The 26,492-nt window shown below is 42.6% G+C and overlaps 1 protein-coding gene across 2 annotated transcripts in view; it reads left to right on the plus strand.

The window, feature by feature from the left end:
- Positions 1–26,492, plus strand: part of LOC115388877 (zinc finger protein 385A-like) — a 33,417-nt gene that overhangs the window by 534 nt on the left and 6,391 nt on the right. The window contains exons 1-3 of one of the 2 annotated variants that reach the window (XM_030092185.1): positions 6,384–6,925; positions 17,586–17,731; positions 22,603–22,713. In XM_030092185.1, the coding sequence (XP_029948045.1) occupies positions 6,913–6,925; positions 17,586–17,731; positions 22,603–22,713 (270 nt within the window). In that variant the 5' untranslated portion in view covers positions 6,384–6,912. Of the gene's footprint in view, positions 1–6,383; positions 6,926–17,585; positions 17,732–22,602; positions 22,714–26,492 lie in introns of those variants that run through there. The other variant, XM_030092186.1, reaches the window with a different exon arrangement.

The raw sequence follows: 26,492 nt of genomic DNA on the forward strand, positions 1-26,492 counted from the left end.
AATATTCACAAGTATTTACATTTAAATAATATGCTCATTGAATAAAGCATAAGTCGCCAAGTCGTGTGTAACCCCTGAAATGTGTTTCCAGAATGAGCAAAAACAACCAAGTCATTTAAATTGAGATGATGCTCTGTTCAATTTGAAATGAAAGGTGTGTCCAGCTTTAGATAAATAAATGACCCCAGAAAGATTCATTGACCTTTAAGAAGAGAGTTTATATTTTAAATAACAAGAAATTATTACATTCCAAAAATTTAATTTTAGGGTTAAATGAACAAAGTTATTAAAAAGCAGGAAAAAAGGTGCTCTCACATGATAGACAAATGCTGACATTGAGAAATGAAATGAAATATAATATCTTACAATATCTTCTGTCCTTAAGACACTATCAGAGACAGAATGTGTCCTATCTATTAAAACACTGGAAAACATCAGTTGTGGCTTCAGACAGCTCAACATATAGTTTGTTACTTCCCCGCAGAAAGGCTGGTTGTTGGGCCTTTCCATCTGGAGTTTGCATGTTCTCACTACACATTACTTTTCTTTGGGTGTTCCAGCTTCCTCCCACTGTCTAAAGAAACAGTACAGGACTCTTAAGTCATTCCATAATTAGACATGCATGTGTAATTATTTCTCTGTGTGCTCGGGGATAGACACAACTTCTCCTTCAAGTAGCAATAGACTCCATCAGACGAGGCTTTTTCTGTTCTGAAGTGGTCAAAATTAGATTTGGAAATCAAAGAAAACCATAAAAAGACCATTTCTAGGCTCTATAATAGACCCGATAAACTGCTTATTGCTGAGAGGAAGTGAGAGCCAATATTTGTCTTCACTGTTATGTCTTGGAACGTCAGAGATCAGAAAAGAAGCCAACTGACTTCCAAAGACTTTTTTTTTTCCAAACCATAAAATCATCACTCAGTTGTAAATTTTGTCAAGTGATGTAAGTAAAATTTTATGTGTTATTTAATTTGACTCATTTACCAAATCCACATTCATGAAAAGGTCCCAGTAACATTGGAAAAGTGTTTGGTGTTTTTGTTTTGATACTGGGGAATGTTATTTAATAGTCCTGTGTAATAAAAATGATTTTAATAGCATTTCTTTAACAATTCTGCACTTGCAGTGAAGCGGCGAGGCACTCTCTGCATGCGTATGTGATTGTGTGAGTATTTATGTACATGAATGCTGGACATTCTCCGCCTTCATTCTAGCAACAACTATTTTAACCTCTGCGGAGCGGGAAACATGCGCCTGGCTGCATGCTCCAGCTTCTTTATCCTACTGCAGCTGAAAAACACACTGCCACTTGGTATAAGTTTAGTGCACCTGGCCATTCAGTACAGAGAAAACTCTGATGAGAGAGTGGTTGATTTAACGACTGCAGGCATCGCTTCATTGAAGAAGATGATCCTGGAGCCATGAGAGAAAAGTTTAGGATGATAGAAGTGCCTTTCACCTTTTCATCTCCGCCTGTTTGCTGCTTTAACCTGTACGCAGCTGACTGAACATATGCTCCGGGTCATTTCATTAGTCTCACACATCAAATGAAGACTTCATTAAGCATCGGCAGGACTCTTCAGGACTCATCGCTAACGATCAAGGCTAAAATTAGACTTTAACAAGCCTGTCGACACAGTTATGGCCTCCCGGGGCGGTATGAGAGAACGATAAAATGGTAGAGGGCACGCGCACATAATGTCTCTCACACACACACACACACCCACACACACACACGCACACACATACATACGCTCGCTGCACCACTATCATTCTAACATTTCCTCAATAAAAGTTATTACATGCACTTTTGAAGTACTTAAGTTTAGTTCAGTTTTGAAATAAGATCAAAATGGTCATATATTGGATTCTCAATAGCTGTGTTTGTTTTTGAGATATGTCAAACTTTATAGCGGACATGGTGTTTGTTAGTGTAAGGTATCAGCCCAAACCCTGGTTATGAGGTTTGTTAGACGTCTAAGGATGAAGCCACAACAGAGCTGTAAAGCAGAAATGAGCAATCTGGTCTATTAGCAAATCACTGAAAGCTTTTTTTTTTTTTTTTTTTTAATGGATAAACACATAAACATAAAAATACAGGTACAAGTGAAGGCATGAGAATTCAGACTCATCCGTCCATCTTCTTCTATACTGTTTTATTCAACTGATGCGGGAGCCTCAGCTGATTTTAGTTCAGGTCGTCGTTCCACTGCAGAGCAAAACACACAGAGAGAGAAACAACCACTAACCGTTACATTCACTTCGATGTGCAATTTAGAGGCACCAAAACACCGATTATGTATATTTTTGGATCGTGGGAGGAAAACAGAGTACTCAGAGAAAACCTCTTTTGAAGATGCAAACCTCACACAAAAAGGCCCCCAGTTCCAGATTCAAACTGACATTTTTTTTTTTTTTTTTTTTATGTGCAGCCCACTTCTACAAATAAAAAATATCCTTTATACAAAGCGTCCGGTTCAGGACTGAAATCTGCATCGATCTAAAAACATCTCAACAAGAAGGAAGTTAATTCTCATTTAGATTAAATTGCTGCATGAAGGAATATGAGAATTAGCAATTAGACTCTGGCGATGGGAAGCGGCATCATGAAATGATCCACGTGGACACGAGAGCCGGACAGGACCCTGGAGTCTGGACACAGGTGCTGCTGTAGCAGAGTGGCAAATGGAAATACTGTAGAGGACTGCTAACGGACCAGAAGGACTGAGGGCTGATGGGAGGATGAAAACACAAAGGAGATGAGTGACTGACTGACAGGAACGAAGGGGAAGACAAAAGGAGCGGCAGAAAAAGTTGATATTTCACTACCTGTGGAGGAACGTAGACAGAATGAAGGGGAGGCTGCAGGGGTTTCATATTACAAATTGATCACAGTAAAGCTCTGAATGCAAAAAACTTCAAAGTTTTCATGTCCTGCCATAAGAAATTTTTCAAAAACAAATCTAGATGACTTTTTAATGCATTTCATTATACAGAGAGATTTGACCAGCTGTAAGGTCCTAACTTTATAACAATTACAACCAGATACAAAGTTACATGTCTTGCAAAATGTAACAAAGCTTTGGCGTAAAATCTTAACGTGCAACTTTAAAGGGGCTGTATCATGTAAAATTCACTTTTTGTATGTTTTAACCTTGTTATATAGTTATTTACTCATCAAAAACACCCCCAAAGTGTTTTTTTTTTCCTTCGTGCCTGTGTGTATTTGAGCTTTCCTTGTTTTTCTCCTGCTCAGAGAGGCAGCCCCTCCCAACACCCGTGAAAACGTCTGTCTGTTCTAGTGACGTCACTGGGAGCAGCATGCTCCTCGTTGTGAAACGTCCGAGCCAGTCATCGTTGCCGCTTTTTGTTTTCAATTTTTTTGGGGCAAATTCCAGTGGCTAAACTAGAAGTGACGCCATCACTGCGCGGAGCGGAGATTACGGAGATAAACTTTAACCATCGTCTGAAAGCTGCAATAAATAAAGTTATAGCTAAAATACCAAGTAATACAACAAGAGCAAGAGTCTGCGCTTGGTGAGTTTCTAACAGGAAAAGACGTTTTCGCGTGTCTTTGCATGTAGAGAAGCTAGAGCTAAAGAGCTAAAGCTAACCCTCAGAGAAGTTAACACATTTTGATGACGTATTTGTTTTGAAGCGCTTATTGACTGAAGTACGCTGTCAGTCAAAGTCCACGAGAGGAGAGGTGAGATTTTCAGTGAAACAGAGCGTCTTCTCATCCGGGTTTTAGAATTGGCCCCAGAAAATCTTTTATTTCACACAAAATGACTTTTCCTTAGCGCCAAAAATAAACTATTACCATGTTAATGCCTATACAAGGGCTTGGAGTAGCTAAAAAAGCATGATACAGCCCCTTTAAAATCCAATAGAGAAGCACATCACTGTGTATCTTAGCTGGAAAACCTGTGCGAATTTTGATTGAAACTCGGGTGTTTTTATACACACTTACCCAATTCAGAATTCATATTAAAGGGATACTTCAACATTTTGGCAAATTGGCCCATTTAGCGCAATTCCTTAGTAATTTCAAACAGCATACTTACTTTTTTTGTGAGGGCGAGCTGTTGTTTATCCAGAGGTGAGTCGGGGAAGGTTTTCGGGACGGACACAATGGAAGTGAATGGTATTTTTGGTTCCCCTTGTCAAACTCATCAAATACAAAATCCAACAACCCCAAAACACTTTGGTGGACACGTTATAATCCGCACATTCACTACGATGTGAAATATTAATGCAAAATTACCAGACTGAGTTGTTTATGCGAAGATTGCTAAGACGGAACTACTTACTAAACATGGCGTCTGGGCGTAGTGATTTCAAAAGAAAAAGTAGTTCCCAGTATTTGCTTCAGTGTCGTAACGCTACAATATTATTTGTTGGTGTTTCACAGCGTAGTGAATGTGCGGATTATAACGTGTTTTGGGGTTGTTGAATTGTGTATTTGATGAGTTTGACGAGGGGAACCAAAAATACCATCCACTTCCATTGTGTCCGTCCTGAAAACCTTCCCCGACTCACCTCTGAATAAATGATCGCCCTCACAAAAAGAGTAAGTATGCAGTTCGAAATGACTAAGGAATTGCGCTAAATGGGCCAATTTGCCAAAATGTTGAAGTATCCCTTTAAGGTGTAACAATCCCACTTTTTGTGATGCCAGAGGTCCTTGAGGCTGTGGACAATGAGTAAAACTCAAATATTAGCATGTTGATATGTGTAAAATGACAGTGCTCCTGTTAAAGAGGCGTAATGCTGCCCATCTCAGTTCAGTGTCTGAGCATTGAAAGTTCCCACAGTTCATTCTGCTGCGGAACATGGACCTGAGTGCTACATTTCATCTCCATCCACACAGCAGTTTAGAAATGAGACATTCAACACCCTACATTTGGGGTGCTGACAGCATCCTGGCTGCGGAGCGGGAGTGAGGAGATCCCCAAAGTCAGGGGGTCACATCATGTGGTAGATATGTGGCTCAAAAATACCATGGAAATCCAATGTCAGCTAATGTGGTAGACCACTACTTAACACTGCTAACACAAACAGAAAAAAAAATAAAACCTTTAAACGCTTCTCAGCTTGCAAATTCCTCCTAAATTACTGGATGTTGCCAGATTATGATCGGTATAATTAGAAGCAATAGTTATTTAAAACGTGATGAAACAAACCGTATCATGTATCAGCCCTGCAAACACATTTGTTTTGACAATCAGCTTTTTGATAAATGAAGAGTTTAAAACCTCACCATTAATCTCTCCAGGTGTACGGGCGCACACACACTCACACACACACACACACACACACACACACACACACAAACACAAGGTGGTTTGTCACATGAGCCCAGCGGTCCAGTTTCATTTTCCCATGGTGACATCCATTAAAGTCATGCTGCGTCTGACCCTCCACCCTCAGACAGCCACATTAGCACCTGGCCCATTGGCCACAACAATACACCTGCCTGCATTATTCAGGCTGACTCCGCTAATGAGGAAACCTTATCACACACACTCACACACAGGCACACACAAACCCTATCAAGAGTTCACAGAATCTCAAACGCACACACGGGCTTTATTAGATTCACTGTAAGTATTTATTTTTTTGTTAGGATGGTGAAATTATGCAGAATTGAACGAGTTCACATTGCCTAAAGGTCGTGGGACTGTCTGATCTTGTGGGAAATCGTTTGATGAAGCCTCTTGGGTCCATTAGCACCGTGCTGAACTTTGACTACATTATCCTGGTAAATGTTGGCGCAGGCGGGGATGCAGTTAAGCGTCGTGTTTGAGCTCATTCAGCAGTCTTTGACTCTGCCCGTCAAACAGCTGTCATCATCATCCCTCACCCTGCTGCTTCACCACATCCTCCACATTTCCTCACCTTACTCTTTCATCCCCGAGTCAGTCTGCATTAACCTCAGTCGAGCCTCTCCTCCTCACCATGCTTCGTCGAGTCTCCCGAGCTGTCAGTCTCCGCTGCGGCGCTCTGTCGTGTTGTTACGCATCGCACAGTCGTCTGTGGTGGAAAACAGTGTGACCCCGATCAGCACTTTTCACACATGTCGCCTTATTCATGCACCCGAAGCCACACAGAGAGAACAGCGGAAGGAAAGAGGAGGAATGAGAAAAATCAGTCAGAATGAGGTTATTGTCAGGGCAGGCGTCGGCGTACCGAAGACATATTTCTGGTGTTGTCAGAGAGAAAAATTAGATGTTGTACAAAGGGAGACAAGGACGGACATGGGCTTGGGGGAAAAAAAGGGTCAATAGCAAACAGCAGAGCGCGGGTGACGGAGAGAAAGGGAGAACAGAATCGACAGCGGCATTATCACTCTGCCTCCTGATTCAAACACACTGAGAGAACGCTCGGCTCTGACAGCCCTCATTGGCTCAACCTCCGGCCAATCACGGCTCGGAAATGCAAGGTGCCTTTAGGTTATACCCAACCCCAAAATATGAGCGAGAGACGGAGGGAGTGGGGGAGAGACGCATACTGTAGTGCAGAGGTTCCTCCTGTGAGGCAAGCCTCCATCTCTCTGGTGTTCCTCCTGCTGGAGTGCACACATAACCGTGAATAAATTACAGGCTCCATTGCAGCAGACTGACTGCATATTGTGTTGCAGTCTGAGCTGCTGTTGCGTCTTCCACCGGCAACAGCTGGCCGAGCCGAGGGAGGACCGGCGTCTTGCGCGGTGGACGAGAGGAGCGGAGCGCGAGAGGAGGCACAGCCTAGGGGCACAAAGTCAGGGCTGTGATGTTGGATGTGTTTTTCACACTGACACCGGCGAGCCTGAGAGGTGTGCACTCAAGATCTGATTCGCACCAATAGCCGACCGAGGAGAAGACGAGTCAAGCGGGAAGACAACGTGGGAAATAAGAAGTGGAAGGATACATGATGATCTTGGGTAAGACAGCGTTAGAGGGGCCCTCTTTGCTGTTATTGATTTCAATGATTTGCTTTCTTTCATCATTCATCCCCCCTCTTCTGCCAGGAATAGCACCCATGTGTGGCAGAAACTTTCTTAGGCATGTGCTGCCGTTGCCAACTTATTTGTATTGGAGAGGATCTCTCTGCTTTGAAATGCGTGATCGAAGGGGTTCCCTGGAAAATCTGCTGGACGGTGCGGCTCTTTTCGTTCGAGTCCGTGCGGCGTGTCTGAGAGAACTTTAGTCTCACGGTCAACGCTTGTAGTAGACGTTCGTACTCCACTCTGTAGGAGCTGTGTAGGAAATATGAGGCAGTGGCATTGAACATTGTCAACATTGCGTAGTGAAGTCCAACTGCAACACACACACACACATACACACTCACGCGAGGACAAAAGGACAGAGGCAGAGGAGATTAACTGCCTTTTATCGCCGCTGAATGATCGAGTGAGGATTGCACACACAGTAACACACACACATTAAAAAAAAAAAAAAAACCTTCACGTTCTATTATTCAAGCAGTTTATACATTTCTCCAAATTCTCAATCTATCCTGATGAGGCCTGTTTCATTTTGACCAGTCTAACCCGATACCCTCAGTCAGTCCACTCCTCCATTGGAGTCTGACTTGGAGGCTTTGTCAGATCTTTCATATTCAGTTTCTCACAGTTTAAGATATTAATGTGCTCACCTTTCAGGATGGAATATAATCCTTGACCTCACTAACAAACTCCGACATGATGAGGCTGAATCAGGAATTTAGAATTGTAATTCAGTGTTTCTTGTTTGTTCCTGAAATCCATGGCTTTACGGAAACCTGCTGATAAATAAGTGTCTTACGTTCACCTTTCTTTATACATACACTTGAAAGAGAAGGGCTGTAGGTCTATCGAGATACCAGGAGAAATTGAATGTTGGCAAAATTTTCAAAGACGAAAGAGGTCAAATAAAAATATTCTGAAGGACCAACCCTTAGATGCTCTTTTTGGTCGAACATAATGTCAGAAACATTTGCCAGACAATGTTCTTTGTCCTTTCTATGAAAATGTATAAAATTTTATATTTTGATCATCTGAGCTGGGATTTATTAATATGTAGAACATGTAGTGTAAAATGAGTTTCAGTATCTTGATATCAACACCAGTATCCAACATTTTTCAAAATTTCATTTAAAAAACAATTATATTTTTAATTTTTTTTGAAGCATTTGATCCTCCTCACATTGTCATGCCTGCGTAGCCTGGATCATTTTATTTTCTGTTTCTCTAATTTATCCTGCCAGCTCACTGAAAATGAATGCCAACTTCAATTCTTCCAGCAAATCTGATAAACCACAATGACCTTGTTCAGCGTGCGCGTGCACCACCTGAATATCTGACCACTTTATTCTTGTTTGCTTGCTCTTAGCCCCGCTCGAGTCTTCCTGTGATCTGGGTTTGAGCGTGAGCTCGTGGTAATCTCTTTCCTGGTGGGGAGGCTTTGACCCCGCATGCTTCACACACCAAACGCACAGACACATGATCACAACCGCATGAGCCGGTGGGATTTTATAAACTGTATTGGTTTCACTTTTGGACAGAGGCATAAATCCTGATACTGAAATATCATCTGTGAAAGGTGACAGTGTCAACAAAAATGAAGGGACATGTAAAGAAGGACTCCCATTTCCTGTTGTTTACTGCCGGGAAAATCCTCAATTTCCATCTCAAGATCTGATGTATTTCAATGGAGGTGAAACACAAACCAAAAGATTATAAGGAGGCTAAAAGCAATAAAGCAATGAACGCTGGTTCCTTTTCCTTGAAGCAGAGCAGAGCGGAACACAGTTTAGCAACTCTTGTGTGATTTTTTTTTTTATGATGAATATTTCAGACCTAGAGGTTTTTATTTATTTAAAAGTGAGCCAAGGCTTCCTCCAGTCTGACGCAAAGACCTCACTCAGCACTATATAACGGTTCACTCAACCAGTCACACACACACGCACACACACACGCACACACCACATATCTCTCGTCTTGTGGGCATGCAGCCATCTCACACACACACACACACACACACACACACACACACACAGGCCAAATTTCCCCACTCATCAATGTCCTCCAAAAGAATCACAGGTGCATTTTGTCCCCGATAAACAACATGACCTTTAAATTCAGGCAGTGCAATGAAGGATGAAAAGTATTGACATTTAAAATGAAGAAATGCGCCCATCACTCTGTATGTTGGACAAACTAACACACATTTCGTTTGCATGGCAAGCTTGAGCCTGGGAAGCAGAGGAGAGAAGACCAACACTAATTTCAATGTAAACGACATACGTGCTGTGTACAGCAGAGAGACTGTACCGGTATAATATTTGATCAAATGTTTAAAACAATGTTTTTTATTCATAGAGAACTCATGTAACCACATTTATCAACATTTATTTGTGAACTACAAACAGACGGGGGGGGGGGAAAAACGACTTTACATGCATCACAGAAATCAAAATGTATGCGAGGTTCAGCAGTTGCAACTCATGCTGTGTCGGGCGTCAAGGCGGAAAATAACATCGACTGGAATGTCTACTGACGTCGCTGCGAATCACTCGTCGCTCCTCTCTGCACGCATGGTGGGATATTGACATACCTGTAAGAGTGAAGTGTGAGGCATGGGTTGGTGGAATTATTAATTGGTCGATTCTGCAGAATATCAACCATCATTAATCCAATGGATTTTTGAAAATATGATTGGTAGTTTTATTTGTTCACCTCCAGCGACAGAAGTCAATACTGTCCCATTGATTTCGGAAATAGTTTTGTGTATTTTTCTGACTAATAGTCTGAAAGGTTCCAGTTGGTGTGTTGACAGGGCAGTAAGTGATCACAATATTGATTTTATATCGCAGTTCAACTTTTACATCATATTTCTGGGCTGCTGTGTCCTGGAGATGCCAGTGCCACATCAAGGAACCTCTTAGTTTTGGAAGGAAACATGACGATCAGCGTGAAAGGCCTTTCTTACTGGTGTCTGTTATTTACTGGTTTCCATGATGCCAGACGGGGCCGGAGGCCGCACGGGTTGAGCATGAAGTCTCTTTGTTGTTTGTTGTTTATCGTTCTGGGGTTATGCAGACCACAGCTGAACCACTCAGCTCTCTTAACCTTGTCTAACCCTTGCGTGTTGCTTCAAGTCCGCAGCTATAGAATGAAGCCGCAGCCCGTGCTTTGGACTCCAAAGAGCTCCCAAAATATAGCCTGTAATTTCAGTGTCTAGGGCAAAAAAGAATGCATACACAGATGCCCGATTCTCCTTTTGTTCTTTTGTCAATTTTCCTCTCCAGTGAAAATCAAATAGTCATTGCCTTTGTGCTTCCTCTATTGTTTAAAAGGATGACGCGTCTGCCGGCTGAATATTTGGTTCTATTGTAATATGTGTGTGTGCTCAATCTTCTGCACGCGGTAGCTTTTGTGTACTTTTGTGTGTCCTGTGTGCTTTACACTCTCAGGTTTCTGCAGGTCATGTGTTATTCCACCTCCCAGCAGGTGTGTAAATGGTTTGAAAAAAAAAAAAGAAAAAGAAAGAAAGAATAATAACGGGGGCTGGGCGGCGGGTCATGTTGACATGCTGGATCTCCTAATGGCCGTCACTTTGCTCCGTGTGCCGCAGAGCCCTCTGTCTGCCTCAAACTGTGCAACATCATGTCTGCAGCATGATGACAGTAGAAAGTTGGCAGCCGATTCCGGATGTTCCAACACCTCCCCAGCGAGGAGCTGTAAAGGGGCAGATGTTCACAGATCTCCTCATGAAACAAAACGATTCACGATGCAGAGTTTTAGCATTCGCACAACAACACAGGATTTGAAAAAACAGCTAATTGGCTGTATACTGTATGTTAAAAATCTCCCCCCCCTTACCACCTTTTATGTAGCTTCAAGGTAAACTTTAGAATTTATTAAGCCAAGTGAACTGCTCTGCTGTAGCTCAGTGCAACTTCTGGGATTTATTGCTTTTTTAATATTCACCAAGAAAAAGTACAGCAGCTTTTTAACTGGAGAGTTTTCTTCCCACAGCATAAAAAAAAAAAAAAAAAAAAAATCAAAGTTATGGGGGTTTCTGCACAGATACAAGCCAGGAATACCACCCACATTCCCACCATGTCTGCATGCAGTGACCTTGATCTTTGACCTCTGGCCACCAAATCTCTAATCAGCTCAGTTCTTTATCATCATCAAAGAACTTGCTTTGAGGGATTATAGTCTGAGAGAATGAGACCAGGAACAAATGAACAGTCAAAAAAATGTAATGCCTCTGAAGTCCAGCTGTCACACATGGACAGGCAAGCCTAAGAACATGAGGTGGAGAAGTACAGAGCTAAAGGACAGGCTGGCTGGCACAGATGACCAGCATTATTTACATTTTAATAAAGGCAAAGCTGTGTAATATCATAATAGTATCAACTTACATAATTCTGTGGGGATTCTTTTTAACATTAACATATTATATTTTGGGGGTGTTTGTATAAAAACCTAATTTTATATCCAAATATTGCAACATGAGCAAGAAAATGTCTTGATTTGGACACTTTATATGTCATATTCAAATAGATTGAAATGTTAATGAGTGTAAATAATCATTTAATAAGCCAGCTGTAATGCAAACCAAAAACCTAAATCTAAAAATCCCCATGACACTGAAATATAGTTCCTTTAGGATTTACTGTCACCCCAAAGAAGATGTTTGTGGACATGTCCCCGGGTCTTTAAGCTGTTAATTTGCTCAAACGTTTTGAACACAAAGCTTTATCTCACCTAACGTGCTGCTGACCTCAGAAAACAGCAAATAGTAAATATGTTGCAGTGTGACGCAACTCTACCTGACAGTCGCTTTGCTAAGTACGAGACGTGGCATGAAGCGAACCCACAAGCAAAGCAGAAAAATAACACAAAACTGTTCATGCATGCACAACATTCTGCATGCGACAGCCAAAGTTTAACCCCTTAAAGCGGCCGCGCTGACCCGACCGCCATCACGCTTTCACCAGGCGTGTGTTGTGTTGTGGTCCAGCTGCTCGGAGCGGCCCGCCTCCGCAAGCAGATGGCCTTTGTTCTGTACATTAACCTGCAGGTTAACAGCTCTCTACCTCCTCTGGTCACCTTGGACTCACCTCAAAACATGCGGCTCCCTCCCCCTCCCCCGACGCTCCCTCTCTTTCCACCTCATCTCCCACTCCTCATCCAGACCTCTTTTCCTCGCTCAATCGACTCCATCCACTCAGGCCACTGTCTTTAATTCTTACCCTGCTCCTTCTCACATGTCGTCTGCACTGCCCTGCTAATCAGGGATTCCTGTTTCTTTTTTGCTTGTTCTTTTTGGTTTTGCTGAATCAGATAATGTCAAAGTGTGGAATTTTTTTTTTTCTTATTGAATTATTTCCAGTAAGAAAAACTCCAAACAAAACAGAGTCCTGCTGAATCGTTACATCATGATTTCAGTATTGCTGATGGCAGTGAAAAATACGAAGGGGAAAACTAAAGTCTTAATTAATTACAAATACTGCATGAAAACAGAGAGTGGAGCTACAGAAGGACAGGCTAATCTCAAGAGCAGCTGAAAACAGACACACACACACACACACACACACACACACACACACATACACACACATACACCAGACGTTTGCAGTGAAAGAGGACTTCTGAGAGTTCTCGGGGAGGCGGCATTTAAGCCTGGCCACTGGGGCGCAAAGCATCTATCATTAAAACAAAGTGCGGACTAGAAATCAAATGTGTTCTCCTTCAGCAGCACTCTGCTCCCCTCCTCTCGCGTCCTTTCCTCTCTGTCTGGATCTCACACAGACCAACGCGACATTAATCAGGGTCGAGCCTACAAGTTACTCTTTTTAGAGCATCATTCACTGATACAAAAAAAAGACGTGTGTGTGTGAATATCTGCGTGCGTGCGTGTGTGTGTGCGCGCGCACCGTCGTCTGTCCCCTGCATAGGTTGAAATAGCTGCCTTTGACTTGAGGGTAAGCCGAGCTGCAGTAAATTGGATTTCATGCTCGGTCCTTCACAGTAGCAGTATGCGACACTAAGACAGAGCCATCTTCCCCCTGCAATCATCACAAAGTTTGCGCTATGGTTCTTTGAAGATTAAGCGCCTCAAACATGGTTGCATTACATTTGCACCACACATGAGGGAGCTGATGTAACAAATCATTAAAGCGTTTTATTTCGCAGAAAGACAAATTAAAATGTCATCTCTTCCAAAATGTGGCAATTAACAGATAAGGTGCTAAACTGTGACCCACACTGCTAAATCATTGACTTATAATGTTGCCTTCTGCCACCAGATGTTTGATTTAACTCTCTCTCACGTTGATTTGATTGCGACTAACCAAAGCGCCGTGTATCCAGAGGTTTTCTCGCGAACAGAAGCGCTGCCACCATCGCTGCTTCTCCCTGCAGTGGTGACAATCAGCTGATTTCTGCCGGGAAAGGCTGGCTAATTCACCATTGATGCTCATTTTGGACTCATCAATGCACAGCAGGCTATTTAGATGCAGATGTGCTGTGGCTCGTATCGTGTGCCAAACTCGTCCTCTCGCATGTGTCCCTGATGGGCCTGGAACTAAAGGTGGCCGCCTTTCTTTTATCATTTCTCTCCCTCTCGCTCGTGGGGTCCTGCAGTGTTCCTCTGCCTCCGCATCAGATTTCATTCTGGGAGACAGCATGTCACACAGTCTCCCGTCCCTTTTCTTTCTCCCGGTTCCATCAACGAACCCGAAAAAGGGGGCAGGCGGGAATACAGAGCGGCTTTGGCGTCGTCCCTGACATTGACATTACCTCTATGATCATTAAACCTAAATTGGCTAAATGAATTGCCAATTTGCGAGGCCTTAGTCACAGCATATTGGTGTGTGCAGGCCTGCGAGCGTGCACATGACTGGGTTTGTGAAATGTGGTGTGACAATAAGATTCTGCCTCTTTCTGGTTGTCTGTTTTCTTTCTCCTTTTTTTCCCCCCTCGGCCTCCTGTGTGCATCTCTTTATTTCTGTCCAACTACCTCTCTCTCACAATCTACACAAAAAATTCAATAAGCTATTACACAGACATTGATCTTTTTCTCACCCAAACATTTGCATTTGAAAAAAAAAGAGAAGCAGGGGGCAGTAAAATGCTGTATATGGTGCTGCCTGGATTTATGGACTTTGGCAGCTCTTTAACACTTTAACGCTCCTCAGAATGTGTCCGATCAATGCCCTCCCTCCCTGCGCGGTTGCTGCTGAGGAGTCGTAGCATTCACTTATCTGATGTCATTGTAAATCAGTCCGGAGGAGGGGAGGTCAGGGGATGATGCTGCAACACTCACACCACATCCAGTGGGACGGTGGCGGATATGACAGTGAAAACAGCGTGTGGAAGCTTTGGATTCATCGCTCTGCTGCGACTATCTGCACTGTAAATAGAGATTTATAATAGCAGACGAGCGCTGACCTTTAAATTGTAATGTAGCGTAAAATGAGCTGCGGATTTACCAGAAGCGTGTCAGGAATACACTTCAGTAGATGAAGAGGAAACACAATGATGATGCCTCTCAGCAGACCCACACAGCTAAGACAATATTATCCCGCTATTTGTGTTGTTATTAACCATGTTTAATTGCATCTAGGATGCGTGTCCACTATTGTCATCAAAATATTGGATGGAGGAAGACATGAACATTTTATTTGAGCAATAATATGAAATATCAGAGGGTTAAAGGTTGATTTTAAAAACTCAGTTTTTAAAAACAAATTCAATGACAGTACATAAAAATCAACATCAAACTAAATATACAAAAGAGCTGCTGGTTCTTGTGCCAAAAAAAGCAATTAATTAGATTTATCGACAGTTTACACATCCAAGCACAATCTGTGTCTATTGCGAGAGCCATGAACATTTAAAGTTTACTATTACGAAGTCAAGATGTGTCTTCATTTTAAAATGGGAAGCCCAGATTTAATGTTTTCCCCTCAAAAATTCTGTTATCACTGCAGCAAGTCAGTAAGTAAAGTTAGTGATTGGCAAGTTGGAGGTGAGAATGCTTGAGTGGAAGTCACCGTGAAACAGTACCAGGAGAAACGCAAAAGAAATAACCCTGAGAACCACCATAAGGTGTTTTTGCATGACTCTAAATTCTGACTGAGATCATTTCAGGTAAATACATTTGAGGAAAAGTTATACAGTAAGAAATCAAACTGTCGTCTACTCCATTGTAACCTCCACCAGAGTGTTGCAGTCATTGCTGACGATGTTTCTCTGCCATGGCCAGCAGCCAGGACAGGCTAAGCTGCTGACAGTGTTTTATTCCCAAGTTCAGTTTTCCTTTTGTAATATTACAGCCTCAATCTGACCGAATCATTTTATTGTAATAGTTACAAAACAAAAGTTGATGCTCTGAATTCACAAGAAGAGGATGAAAACATTTGCACCTTGCAGATCTTAAACAAGATGTGTTTGCCCTCACACATGCATACACACACCATGAGAGCCATGTTTTGAAGGATTGTTCAGTTGATCTGTGTCTTGAGTTGGCCTGTGTGTGTTCTCAGTGCTCCTCATTCATGTTAAGGTGCACATGCAGAACCGACAGCGGCTGCAGCCGAGCTGCAGCTGGCTCAGCCTCCCAAGGACAGAAGCAGTAGGAAGAGGAATGCCAGGAGGAAAGACTTTCCTCTCGTCTATTTGTGATCCTGACAGCACATTCTTTGCATCTCTCCTTCTGTCAGTGAAAGGATCCTCCTCTGCTGTGACCAAAATAGCCTTTTCTTCTTCCGATTCTGACAAGTGACCGGTTTTTCTTTTCAAATCGAACAAAACTGTTACGTCACAAAGCAGCCACAATAAAGGACGGTGACTGCATATAATCTCAGAATAAAAGATTATACAAATTTTCTGTGCATAGCCCGATTGAGCCAAGAGCACCCTGCTGGTTTTACACTGAAGAGGAGAACGACTGTGGGAAAGCAGAAGTGGAATGGAGAGACCGAGAGGGAAAGAGAAAGCGGGTGACGGTGAGGATGAAGAAAACAGCTCAGAGGACTGGTGCTGGAGCGAGAGGAAGTACAGATGAGGCAGACAGACAAAATAAGGGACCATGAAATGGGGATGAAAAAAAAGAACTGCTTGGAGAGAGAGAGAGAGACAAGAGGGAGAAATGGAGAAAAGACAGATATCTGCAGCACCCCAGCTGCAAGGCTTAAGGAGCTTAGCCCTCCTGCCCATCACAGAATACTCCTCAAGTGCAGACATTCACCGCCGCTGAGCCACTACTGAGAGAAAAGTGAGCAAGGAAAGCGGAGAGAGCTGGGCTGCGGGTGGGGAGCTGGGCTCAGCGCTGGAGAATGACGCAGGGGATGAAGGTGTGGATTTAGAGAAAGGAGAGAGTTGCGTTTTTTTGCAAACACTAAAGAAAAAAAAAAAGACCTCCATGAAATACAGCCTGTTTTTGTTGCGAGCGTCTGTTCTTATATGATGCTTATTTTGAAAATACCACTTGTGATTTTCTTGGAAAACGCTCCTATTGGTTACAGTCGCATGAAAAAATGATGCCACGCTTTTCAGGTGTTTTCTGTTATTCACTGTGCTGAGTAGAGTCCTAGAAAATACACAACTGCCTCAGTTAAGTGTAGTGAATGAAAATGAAAAGAAAAAGAGAAAATTTTGATCACCCAGATCTGAATAATAAAAATAAAAAACATTATCACATGTGTAATACTCACATGCTGTCATGGAATATTTCATTAAATGGATCTGCAATTTGAAAAAGTAAAGGTTTGAATTTTATCTGGGCAAACAGACAGTTAGAGCCAGGGGAAAGAAACAAAAAAACACTGTTATGATGGGGTTTTACAATAGGAAGGTGTCATTTTAGTCTGTAAAGAACAAATAAACAGCAACAAAAATTCTTATTACATTGCAAATGTTTTGATGAAAAAAAGATAACAGTTTACATCTTTAACACTTTCAAACAAAATTTGAAGATAATAAACAAGACAAAACTGCCTGAAATCACACAGTAAAAAAAATCTAACTGGGATAGAGTTTATGTGAAAGTTCATATTTACACTATCAAGTTTTATTCTGATAAAACATAAATAATTTTCCAGAAGGTACTTTGAAGATGACTTTCTCGTTTCATTTGCCCTGTGTAGTCAGGCGTGTCAGTGCGCTGACAAGTAGCATGGGAATCAGATCAAAACGGTCAAATTTTACTGTGTTTATGTGATTTTGAGAAGTTTACTGTGAAAAATTTTATGGAATCTCATTTTAATTGTGAAATCAAATCAGTACAAAAGCAAAACTGATCTCAGTGTTTAGCATTGCAGCATGTGTTCTGTGAATCAATTTTAATTTCAGTTTTGCCGAAACAAGATGAAATTTGGAACTAATTTGACAATTTTCAATAAAAAATGAGCAGTTACTCCCAACAGCGTTGATCTTTTAATTGACCAAAAGCATAACAGCAGATTCCTGTTTATTATTCCTTCATGAACTTGTTTCTATATAAACTAAGTTTCTATTTCTGCTGTGGCAACAGATGAGCTGTGTGAGTTGTTATTATTTATGGAGGTTTAACGCTCTAATTTCCCTGTTTGTGCGCCCGCCACAGGAAGTGTAAACCGACCAGGGCCGGTCCCTGCCTTCCTCAGAAGCCCACCTGTCATCCCGTCTCCGCTGGACATGAAACCTTTCCTCCAGTTTCCTCTGGAGTCGCCTCACCCGGCCAGCATCGGCCTCTTCCACAACTTTAACACAGTGAGTGTTCGCTCCATATGCATGAGTTTATGTCCGTGCACAAATTGTCTGGGACCTCTTATCATTTAGTTTTTTTTTCTTCAATGGGAGACCGAGTCGCTATTCAGTCGTGGCCGTGAAGACTTGCCTCATGAAAGCAGACAGGCAATGAACTGATGGAGATTTACCCGGTATAATCCAGCATGATAAGGTGACAGCTGTTTGCTTTTTATTCACCACTGTGAGTTTCAGCATAATTGAGAAAATGCCCGGTCGAGCGGTTTACTGCAATAAATAGAATTACAGCTAATCAATCGTATAAGAGCCATAGGCCGCGTTCTCTGGAGTCAGCATTTTCTCAACCCCTTTCTCATTTCTAGATTGGGTTTCATGTAAAGGGCATACGGTGACAAAGCACATGCAACGCACACACACACGTGCACACACACATACACACGCGCAGTCGGTCAGCTCATGAGCATGTACTCGAACCACATGACCTCCCTGCATATTAATGATTCATCCTTCACGGAGGACAAGCGCTGCCACTAATGCCACAGCACCTCAGCTTAAATCACTGTCAGCGCACGTAGTAAAAATTTATACAGGTCTAAAACTCCTCTGTCAGCTGGCGATAGAAGATTGCTGCGCCGTGCGAGTCATTATTTCTAATATTTGTTTTTGAAGGCTGCAGGGGCTCAGAGGACGTCGGGAAGGGCAAACAGACAAAAACACTTGATTACTGTGATTACGGTTTCAAATACAGTCATGATCCTGTTTGTTTCTCCGTGGAGGACTTTCAGAAACAGAGCTTCTGCTCCCGTTGTTCAGGTGAAGTTTAAAATCTCAACAATTCACAGTACAAAGCAAATCCCACCAAATTAGCTCTGAATTTACGGTCAAAAGTAAAACAAAGTTACTGCATTCATAAGGTTGCTGTTTTTGTCAATGATTGAATTCTTTCTGAGAAACAGATCAAATTCTCTGCTTCATATGAACACTGATGGACACAGTTCCAGGCCAACAGGACATAAAATCTCTCCAGCAGATCCTGCACTGAACTCAGAGGGTCCTTCCTTCATGGTGCATAGTGAAAACCAGATGCCCTCTTAATGTGAAGGAGGAGCAGCTGGGCTCGGGGCCTTCCTCGGATGGTGGAGCTCATCAATCTTTGTGATAGAGAAAGCTCACTTGAGCTGTCTGCATCCGCAAATTCTCCATAGTCTCGTTGAGTGGGGGGGTGTAGACTGACCGATAAGCAAGGAACTTGGCTTCACTGTTCCTCTTCAAGAGCGAGAAGTGAGAGTGCACAAGCATCAAGTTTAAAGACATCCCTTAAAAACAAATTAATTAATTAAAAAGGATAATTGGGTTGTTGCATCAAGTGGCCCAACGTTGAGACAGTGTTTAAGTATCATGTCACATATCTCATTGCAAAGCAGGAGTCACTTCAATGGCTCCCCTGATTTCAGGTGTTGCTTGTAAATGTTAAAATAAACAGCATCCTAACACTGACCTTAGAAGAAAGAAGTTTAATATGAATATACAGATAGTCTGCTGTTACCGATTCTCACCACTGAGCTGCCATGTTGCATCTCCGAGGTTCAATTTGCAGTTTCACACCGAAAGTGAAAACGTGGTCCTGAAGGGCCGACGTCCTGCATGTTTTCCATGTCTCCTGCTTCGACACACCTGAATCTCATGAAGATTCATCTCTGCGTCCAGCAGAAAGCCTGATAACGAGCCTCATTGCAATCAGCTGTGTTGAAGCAGGAGACATGGAAAACACGCAGGGCTGCAGACCTCCGGGAATCCAGTTTGACACCTGTGGTTTAAATCAACCAAACAGATTGCCTTTGTTTGTGAAAAGCCTTAATTTATTCTCATTTGAAAGGATATTAGCCCTGTCAAAGATTGTCAGAACCTTTCCAGCTCTATGCATTAAACACATTAAGCTGTCTAAAGAGACTTTTGGTAAAATCTATAATTGAGCAAGCTTGTCTTTCTGAAAAAACTATACGTGTGGTTTGACAGCAAAAGGCTGCCAATCTGTTTTTTATTGGTAATGGTGTTTTTCATAAAGCATTTTTCAAAATGCCTGTTTAACACAGAGGGAAGCCAAGTGAAACCTACGTAATAAACCGCTTTTAGAAGAAATTAAATCACATTTCAGTTTAACACTACCAGAGATAATGATGGCTGCCTTCTAGACTGACAGTAATCTATAAATTGCTGTTTTATGTGCTTTCATTATTCAGTCAAACACTGTTGTTGTTGAAAGGTTGTGAATTTAAGCTGCGCAAGTCAATAGAGACTGACATCTCTGCCTCGCCAACTCCAGTTTCATCCGGCACTGAAATTGTGATTGCTGTTGAGCAGATGATTTAACTCTTTTCATATCGACTCAGAGGAATCTACTGATTGAACAGTTATTGGTACTTCAATTTGACCAATAAAAGCCAGAATAGCTGCATTGATTTTTTTCAACACCATCTAAACACAACAGTAGCCCTACCTGACTGACAGAAAGCCTTAAATATTGGATCTTGTAAAGACTTCTTCAATAAAACAGCGTAACAGAAAAGTCGACAAACAGGAGCCACTTTTCAAGGCTGAAAGCTTCATGATGCATTTCTTTCAGCAGAGTTTAATACACTTTTGTACTCCAGGAACAAGCCTAAAACTAATCTCAACATCTCTAGCTGTCACACAATACCCTTTTTAATGCAGACCTTGAAATAATCTTTGAAGCCCCAGTGAACTGAACAGTAAAAAAATAACGCCCCATACTGTACATGCTGGCCAAAGCAGATTCATTGAAGGCCAACACGCCATTAATAGTACACGCCGATTGAGTAACCTGATAAACCACTGCAACTGTAATGAATAGAAGTCCATTATTATCTCATTAGATGCTGAAAAAGTTTTCAACGGGGTATTTTGGAAATTTATATTCACTACACTACAGAAATTTGAATTCAGGGATAATTACCTCTCCTGGATCAGATCGTTGTTCCGCTCACCTGTGTGACTGTGTGCCTGTGTGAAAACAAATAGTCAGATCTCTCCAGGCAGGGGTGTCCGTGCTCTCCCTCCCTTTTTTGCAGTCTTCATTTTACAGATAGAACAGCAATATAAAAGCGATACAAACAACAAGATACGCCTGTTCGCAGATGAAGTGTTATTATTCCTACAAAATGCAGAAACTTCTCTTCTTGCAACAAAACAGTTTCAATAGATTCTGTTCGGTCTTGGAATTATTCCATTAGTTGCAACATCTGAAATGTCAACTCTGATCATGGGAAGAGTTTCAGTAATCAGAGTTGACTGAAAGATTAATACGGTCAGAACAGCAGAGACTAATGCACGAGAATAAATATGAAGATAGAAAAGGCGTCAACGTGGTGATATGCAGCCAACAGTGACCGACAGGACAATGAGACAGAGCTCTTCGGTTTGCTTTCCTCTGTTTGGAAACACCCATTCACACGAAGACATTACAGATAATCACATGCAGAACACAAGCAGTGGTGGGTTTCTACTCAGATTGAGTTTCTTCACATAGTGTTGGCACACAGACAGTCGTACAGACAGGTAAACAAATGTGGAGGTGTTGCAGGTCCCCGCGTGAATACCGCCAAACAAGACAGCGGTGGATCGGAGAGGCGAATTAGAGGTGGAAGAAAAAAAACCTTTAAAAATAGAGGAGAAATGAGGTTAAAGTCTATAAATAAATCTAACAATGGATTCACACAGAGTTTAAGTTTTCAGACCAATTATACCATTTCCCCATGGTGCTCGGAGCTACACAGTGTAAACACTCTCTCATTTGGCAAAGTCTATCCGGCCTGAGCAGGAGATGAGAGGCTGAGTAAAACCACATCGTGATTCTGGCTGCCTAATGAGGGCAACACCCGGCGCCGTGGCTCCTCAGCCCTGCCGAGGGTCGGCGAGCGCGTGTGAGTGGCGGTGTCTGAAAAGAACGCAGTAAACATTTCATAAGCAGACGACACAATGTACAACTTGGAACTTTATTTGCTCGAAATATAAGCCAATGTTTTTTGGCAATGTCATGAAATTTAATTCTGCATCTTTTTGCACTGGTTTTGATTTCATTAACAGTTATTGTCTTTTTTACAAATTAGTCTTATACCAATGCTGTTTTACTGTTTTTTTTTTTTTTTTCAACCTGCCAGGGAGCAGAACAATAGAGCTTTTTGCTTCCACATACTAGTCATAGCAGAAATCCCCAAGGACTTTTGTAGTACAGCCGTCCAGTCAGACAAGAGTGGCTCAGGCACACTTCATATTTGGAACATGAGCTTCTCTGTGTTGTCAGAAACACACTGTAATTTTGGATGAATGACAAATGTTTGAAAAATTATCTTGAGAAAAGAGACCAAAGCTCTCATGCATTCCATATTTTCTGACTATTTCATTATTGCACAGAGGTGTCATTGTTTCATGAAACACTGTGTATCAGGATATGAAAACGGTGGTTTTGCAGCACGCAGCCTCAATGCTCCTGTAGAAAGACCCTCTGTAATTAGGCTCTTCTAACCCAAGCCTGCGCTGAAGCATTTGAACAGCAGCAGGCACAGACAGCGCACCAGCTGCTGCTGAGAAAAACACACACCTTCCTGTCCACATCAATCACCGTTCCCTCTCCAATTCACTCTCCTCCACTCTTTTTTTTTTCTAATCTTTCAGCTCTTTCCCCCTTCAGCTACTCCCTCTGCCATTCACTTGCACTTTTTCTCCAACACTTAAGCCCTAAGCCACATTTGCTCTGCCGAACCTTTCCGTGCTCAGCAGTCAAAGGGAACAGGGCCTTCTGAATTCCCGCCGTGTAGCTGAATCTTTGATGTGACCTCTGGGTTATCTCTCCTCAGATGGACCCCGTCCAGAAAGCTGTGATGACGCACACCTTCGGGCCACCTATAGTGAAGACAAAGCGGCCGATCATCTCCTGCAATGTTTGCCAGATACGCTTCAACTCAGAGGTATGAAAGCAAAAAAAAAAAAAAGTCATTTTCAGTTCGCCTTTATAGAATGTGATATGTTGTGAAAGGACCGACAGATAACATCTGAATGGCTTTGTAGTTTTTTTTTTTTTACATTTCACAGGTGCTTCTGGCATGTTTACCACAGCCCTGAAGCAAGGTTCTGTGTTTACATTTACAGAGAAAACTACTAAAAAGCCCATGTGGTCTGAAGGGAGAAACAATCAATCATAATCCACACGTCTACTGTGAATTTTTTTTTTTAACCTCTCATACAAAATCCTAATTTGATTTTAGGAAGTTTGCTAGCAGTGCTGCCAGCGCAAATTACTGCGACGCCGCTAAGCAGTTCATGTTAATAATTAAGACGGCCGCTGCTCATAAGATAACTTGCATGATGTAGCTTTGAGATTGTTCTGATATTTCCCAGAGGCCGAGAGAACTGCACCTGTTTTCGGCATACCCTTAAATCAGGGCCAGAAAAGTTTGGTGTCCGCTGGTTGTCTGACTGACTGCACAGCCGGAGCAGGTGAAAACTCGGTTCACAGTTTCTCGGCTCCAATTTTAGCCTGTCAACATGGAAGAGTGCGGCGAAGGGAGCGGAGCGGCTCCCGCCCGTTTCACTCACACGTTCCTGCTAAGCTTTGAAAAACCGCTGAGTGGGACGAGTTTCCATCGAGACGAAGAGGAATACGCAGCAAGAAACAGTCTGAAAGTTGTCCGTTTCTTTTCAGTTACCGTAAACTGTGTGTCAGACAGGGAAGCTGAACCTGAGGAATGGTAACAAGGCCGGTTTTTAAATCGCTCCGATTAGAGTTTGATGGACTGTTGTAATATGTGACAGGGTTAGTGCGAAGCGCAAGCCTCAACCACAGCTTGTCCTCAAAGCTACCATAACGCTGATCAAACACATTTTGCGCATTTCGATCGCAGCGGTGCCAGCGTGAGGCGGAGGGACCAAAATAAAAAAGGCGAGAAGTGATGAAACTTTAGAGGAATGACTGGAGGGTTCCCCGTTAAAGAGCCAGTAGTATTAACTGAAGTCGAAAGGCAAATAACTCATAATGTGGGCATCCCAGACGCCGTTATTGGATGACATGATTGACACGTTACGAGTCTAGCACTGGACCTTTTACAGTGTGTGTGTGTGGATGTGTTTTTATTGCTGTTGTGTGGTTTTAAATCTGTTTATACATCCATATAACGGAGGCCTGTCATATTAGTGGGAGCGAAAAGCAAGTCTTCACTGAGAAAAGGTATTTTAAGGTCAAATTAGGGGTAGGGGAGGGTTAAGGTCAGAGCAAGGGTTAGAGTAATGCAGGCAGCAGTTACGACTGTGTTTTCAAATTGCAGGAGACGAACATAAGTCAAGACAGCGTTACTGAAAGGCAGAAAAATGCAAAGTGTGTGCAGAAAACACATTTTTTTTTAGATTTCTTTCAACTCCAGAAAATGAATGAATTCTTTTTTTTTTTGTAAATTATAAGAACACTTTTTGCCAGTTCTTGTATTCAATTCCAAGCACAAAAAAAAACTAAAGCTGTGGCAAAAATTGAATTTGAATGATTCTTCAGTTCTGCTGTTTCTGACCTGCCACCACAACCTCTCCTCTGAACATGAGCAGAAATCAAACAAACCTTTCTAAAAATATGACTGCATTCCAGTGAAGAAGTGTGAAATATCTGCGCTCTAAAAGCAGTGGTGTGTGAGGGGCAGTCAGCGAGGGGGAGTCATCTGAAACGTGTGTAATACTGCCCTGTTCGCTCTGCAAGGGGCCGCTTAATTATATCTCCCCCTGCTCAGACCTGCGTGTTCTCACATCGTCTACATTAGCGTGGGGCACACGTGTGGGAAGCACTTTTATTTACTTTTGCCTCTTCGTATAAACGTTTTGAACATCTGCGGGCCGTCAAATGAAAATGCCTTTTGGCTCCGCGCTCGCACGTCCGCGTTATGCGGCGAGATGTCCAATCTCGAGCCACCTGTTTGCCCTGGCCTGCTGTTCCTCTCGTGAGCGGCGGCGGCGTGCATCTGCTCTGCTGCAGCTCTACGGCACTTTCCACAGTAACCTGAGAGACGGCGAGCTTAAAGCGCGGCGGACATTCTTTAATAATGAAGGAATACTCTGCTTACAGTGCAGGACTTCTCTTACTGGCGCTCTCTGCACTGTGCTGCAGCGAAAAAGCAGACAAATGTTATTTTTAATGAGGTCCTTTCATGGTAATTGTAAATAAAAGTATATCAATAATACATTTTCTCTAAGTAGATGTCTGAGAGATGCCTTGGTGCTGAATGGGATTCCCCGTTTACAAGGCGGAGGAGGCAGATTGGTCGATAGCGTTCGTCGAGCAGCAGTCGTTTCTCACTGGTACTTCGTTGTAAGTCCCACATGTTGTAACCATAACACCGCAATTCATTTCCAGCCACAGAGGACAGATTAGCCTGCCGCCGTTCAGCTCTGCTCTGCTGCAAGGTTGACGTCACACCATGCTGCATTAGCCATCGTCACCACTGCTGTACCACAGTGGCCACTTCTCTCTCGCTTGCTCTCTCTCTCTCTCTCTTGCTCTCGCTCTCTCTCTCTCTCTCTCTCTCTCTCTCTCTCTCTCTCTCTCTCTCTCTTTCTGTTTTCCTTCTCCTGAGGTCCACAAAAACCCGTGTTTCATTACTCTCTCTGCTCTCTGGAAACTTTTCATTTTCCCCCATCAGTCTTCGTGTTTCTGCCTCTCCCTCGGTGGGGTGCACTGTATGTCTTCTTCTTCTTCTCCCTTCTCCAGCCTCTTCCCACCCCCTCTTCCTGTCTGCCGCCCGTAATGTAGATTTGGCTGCGAGAACCGGCTCTATCTGCTTTCTGTGCCTTTGTCGCCTTATAGATAAAACATCAAAGCACATCCTGCTTAGAGAGAGAAAGGATTTTAGGGATGTTCACTTGCTCTCATTTTCTCCTTAAATCCCATTTCTGCTTCTGCATTCATCCAAATCTTGCTCTCCATGTGCTCTTTAGTAGCTTTCCTCTGTCTGTTTCTCCTGCCTCGCTGAGCATAATTTACATTTCATTACAGTTCATTTTCTGTTATTTACATTTAGCGTTAAAGATGAGATGGCCAAATCAATTCTGACCTTTTCTCACTTCTGCGTCAAACCCCCACCTCTGATCATTGCCAAGCTTTTTTTTTTTTTTTTTTTTTGAATTGATGATGCCCTCTATCGATTTCCTAAGTCCTGACACTGAAGGTCATTAACACAGTGAATGTATCAAAGCGTTTGCAACCAAAAAAATCACTGGGATACAAAAAGTGAAAAAAAAAAGAAAAAATGGGGACAGCACACGAGGAAGATAAAGTGCTGGATATTCCTCAGCCATTTGATCTCTCTGCTGTCATTTGTTTCTCGACTTGTACTCTTTGAGTATCGCAGCCAGAAGAGTAGAGTTACACAGGCAGAGCTATATCTGCCTTTCTGTCATCACCAATCAGGATGAGGGCTATATGGGTAACTATCATTGGCAGTTAATACCTCCGGCTTACAGAAGCATCCCGGACTAGTCCGGGCCGTCCCTTTGCCTGAGAGACCCCTCGACATGTACCTGTCACGTGCTTTGGAAGCCTCCCATGCGGCCTTATTATTGACATAATCAAACATATCTGGTTCCAGAAGGCGTTCGCCCGAGCACATAGAGTCACACACACCAGCTTGTATTACTGCATTAATAGGAGCTTACATGGCCTCGTATAATTTTGTGGAGTGACTGATTCCCCCTGACCGGTACCTCTGCATCT

The sequence above is a fragment of the Salarias fasciatus genome, chromosome 5 (assembly GCF_902148845.1).
Source record: "Salarias fasciatus chromosome 5, fSalaFa1.1, whole genome shotgun sequence".
Lineage (NCBI taxonomy): Eukaryota > Metazoa > Chordata > Actinopteri > Blenniiformes > Blenniidae > Salarias > Salarias fasciatus.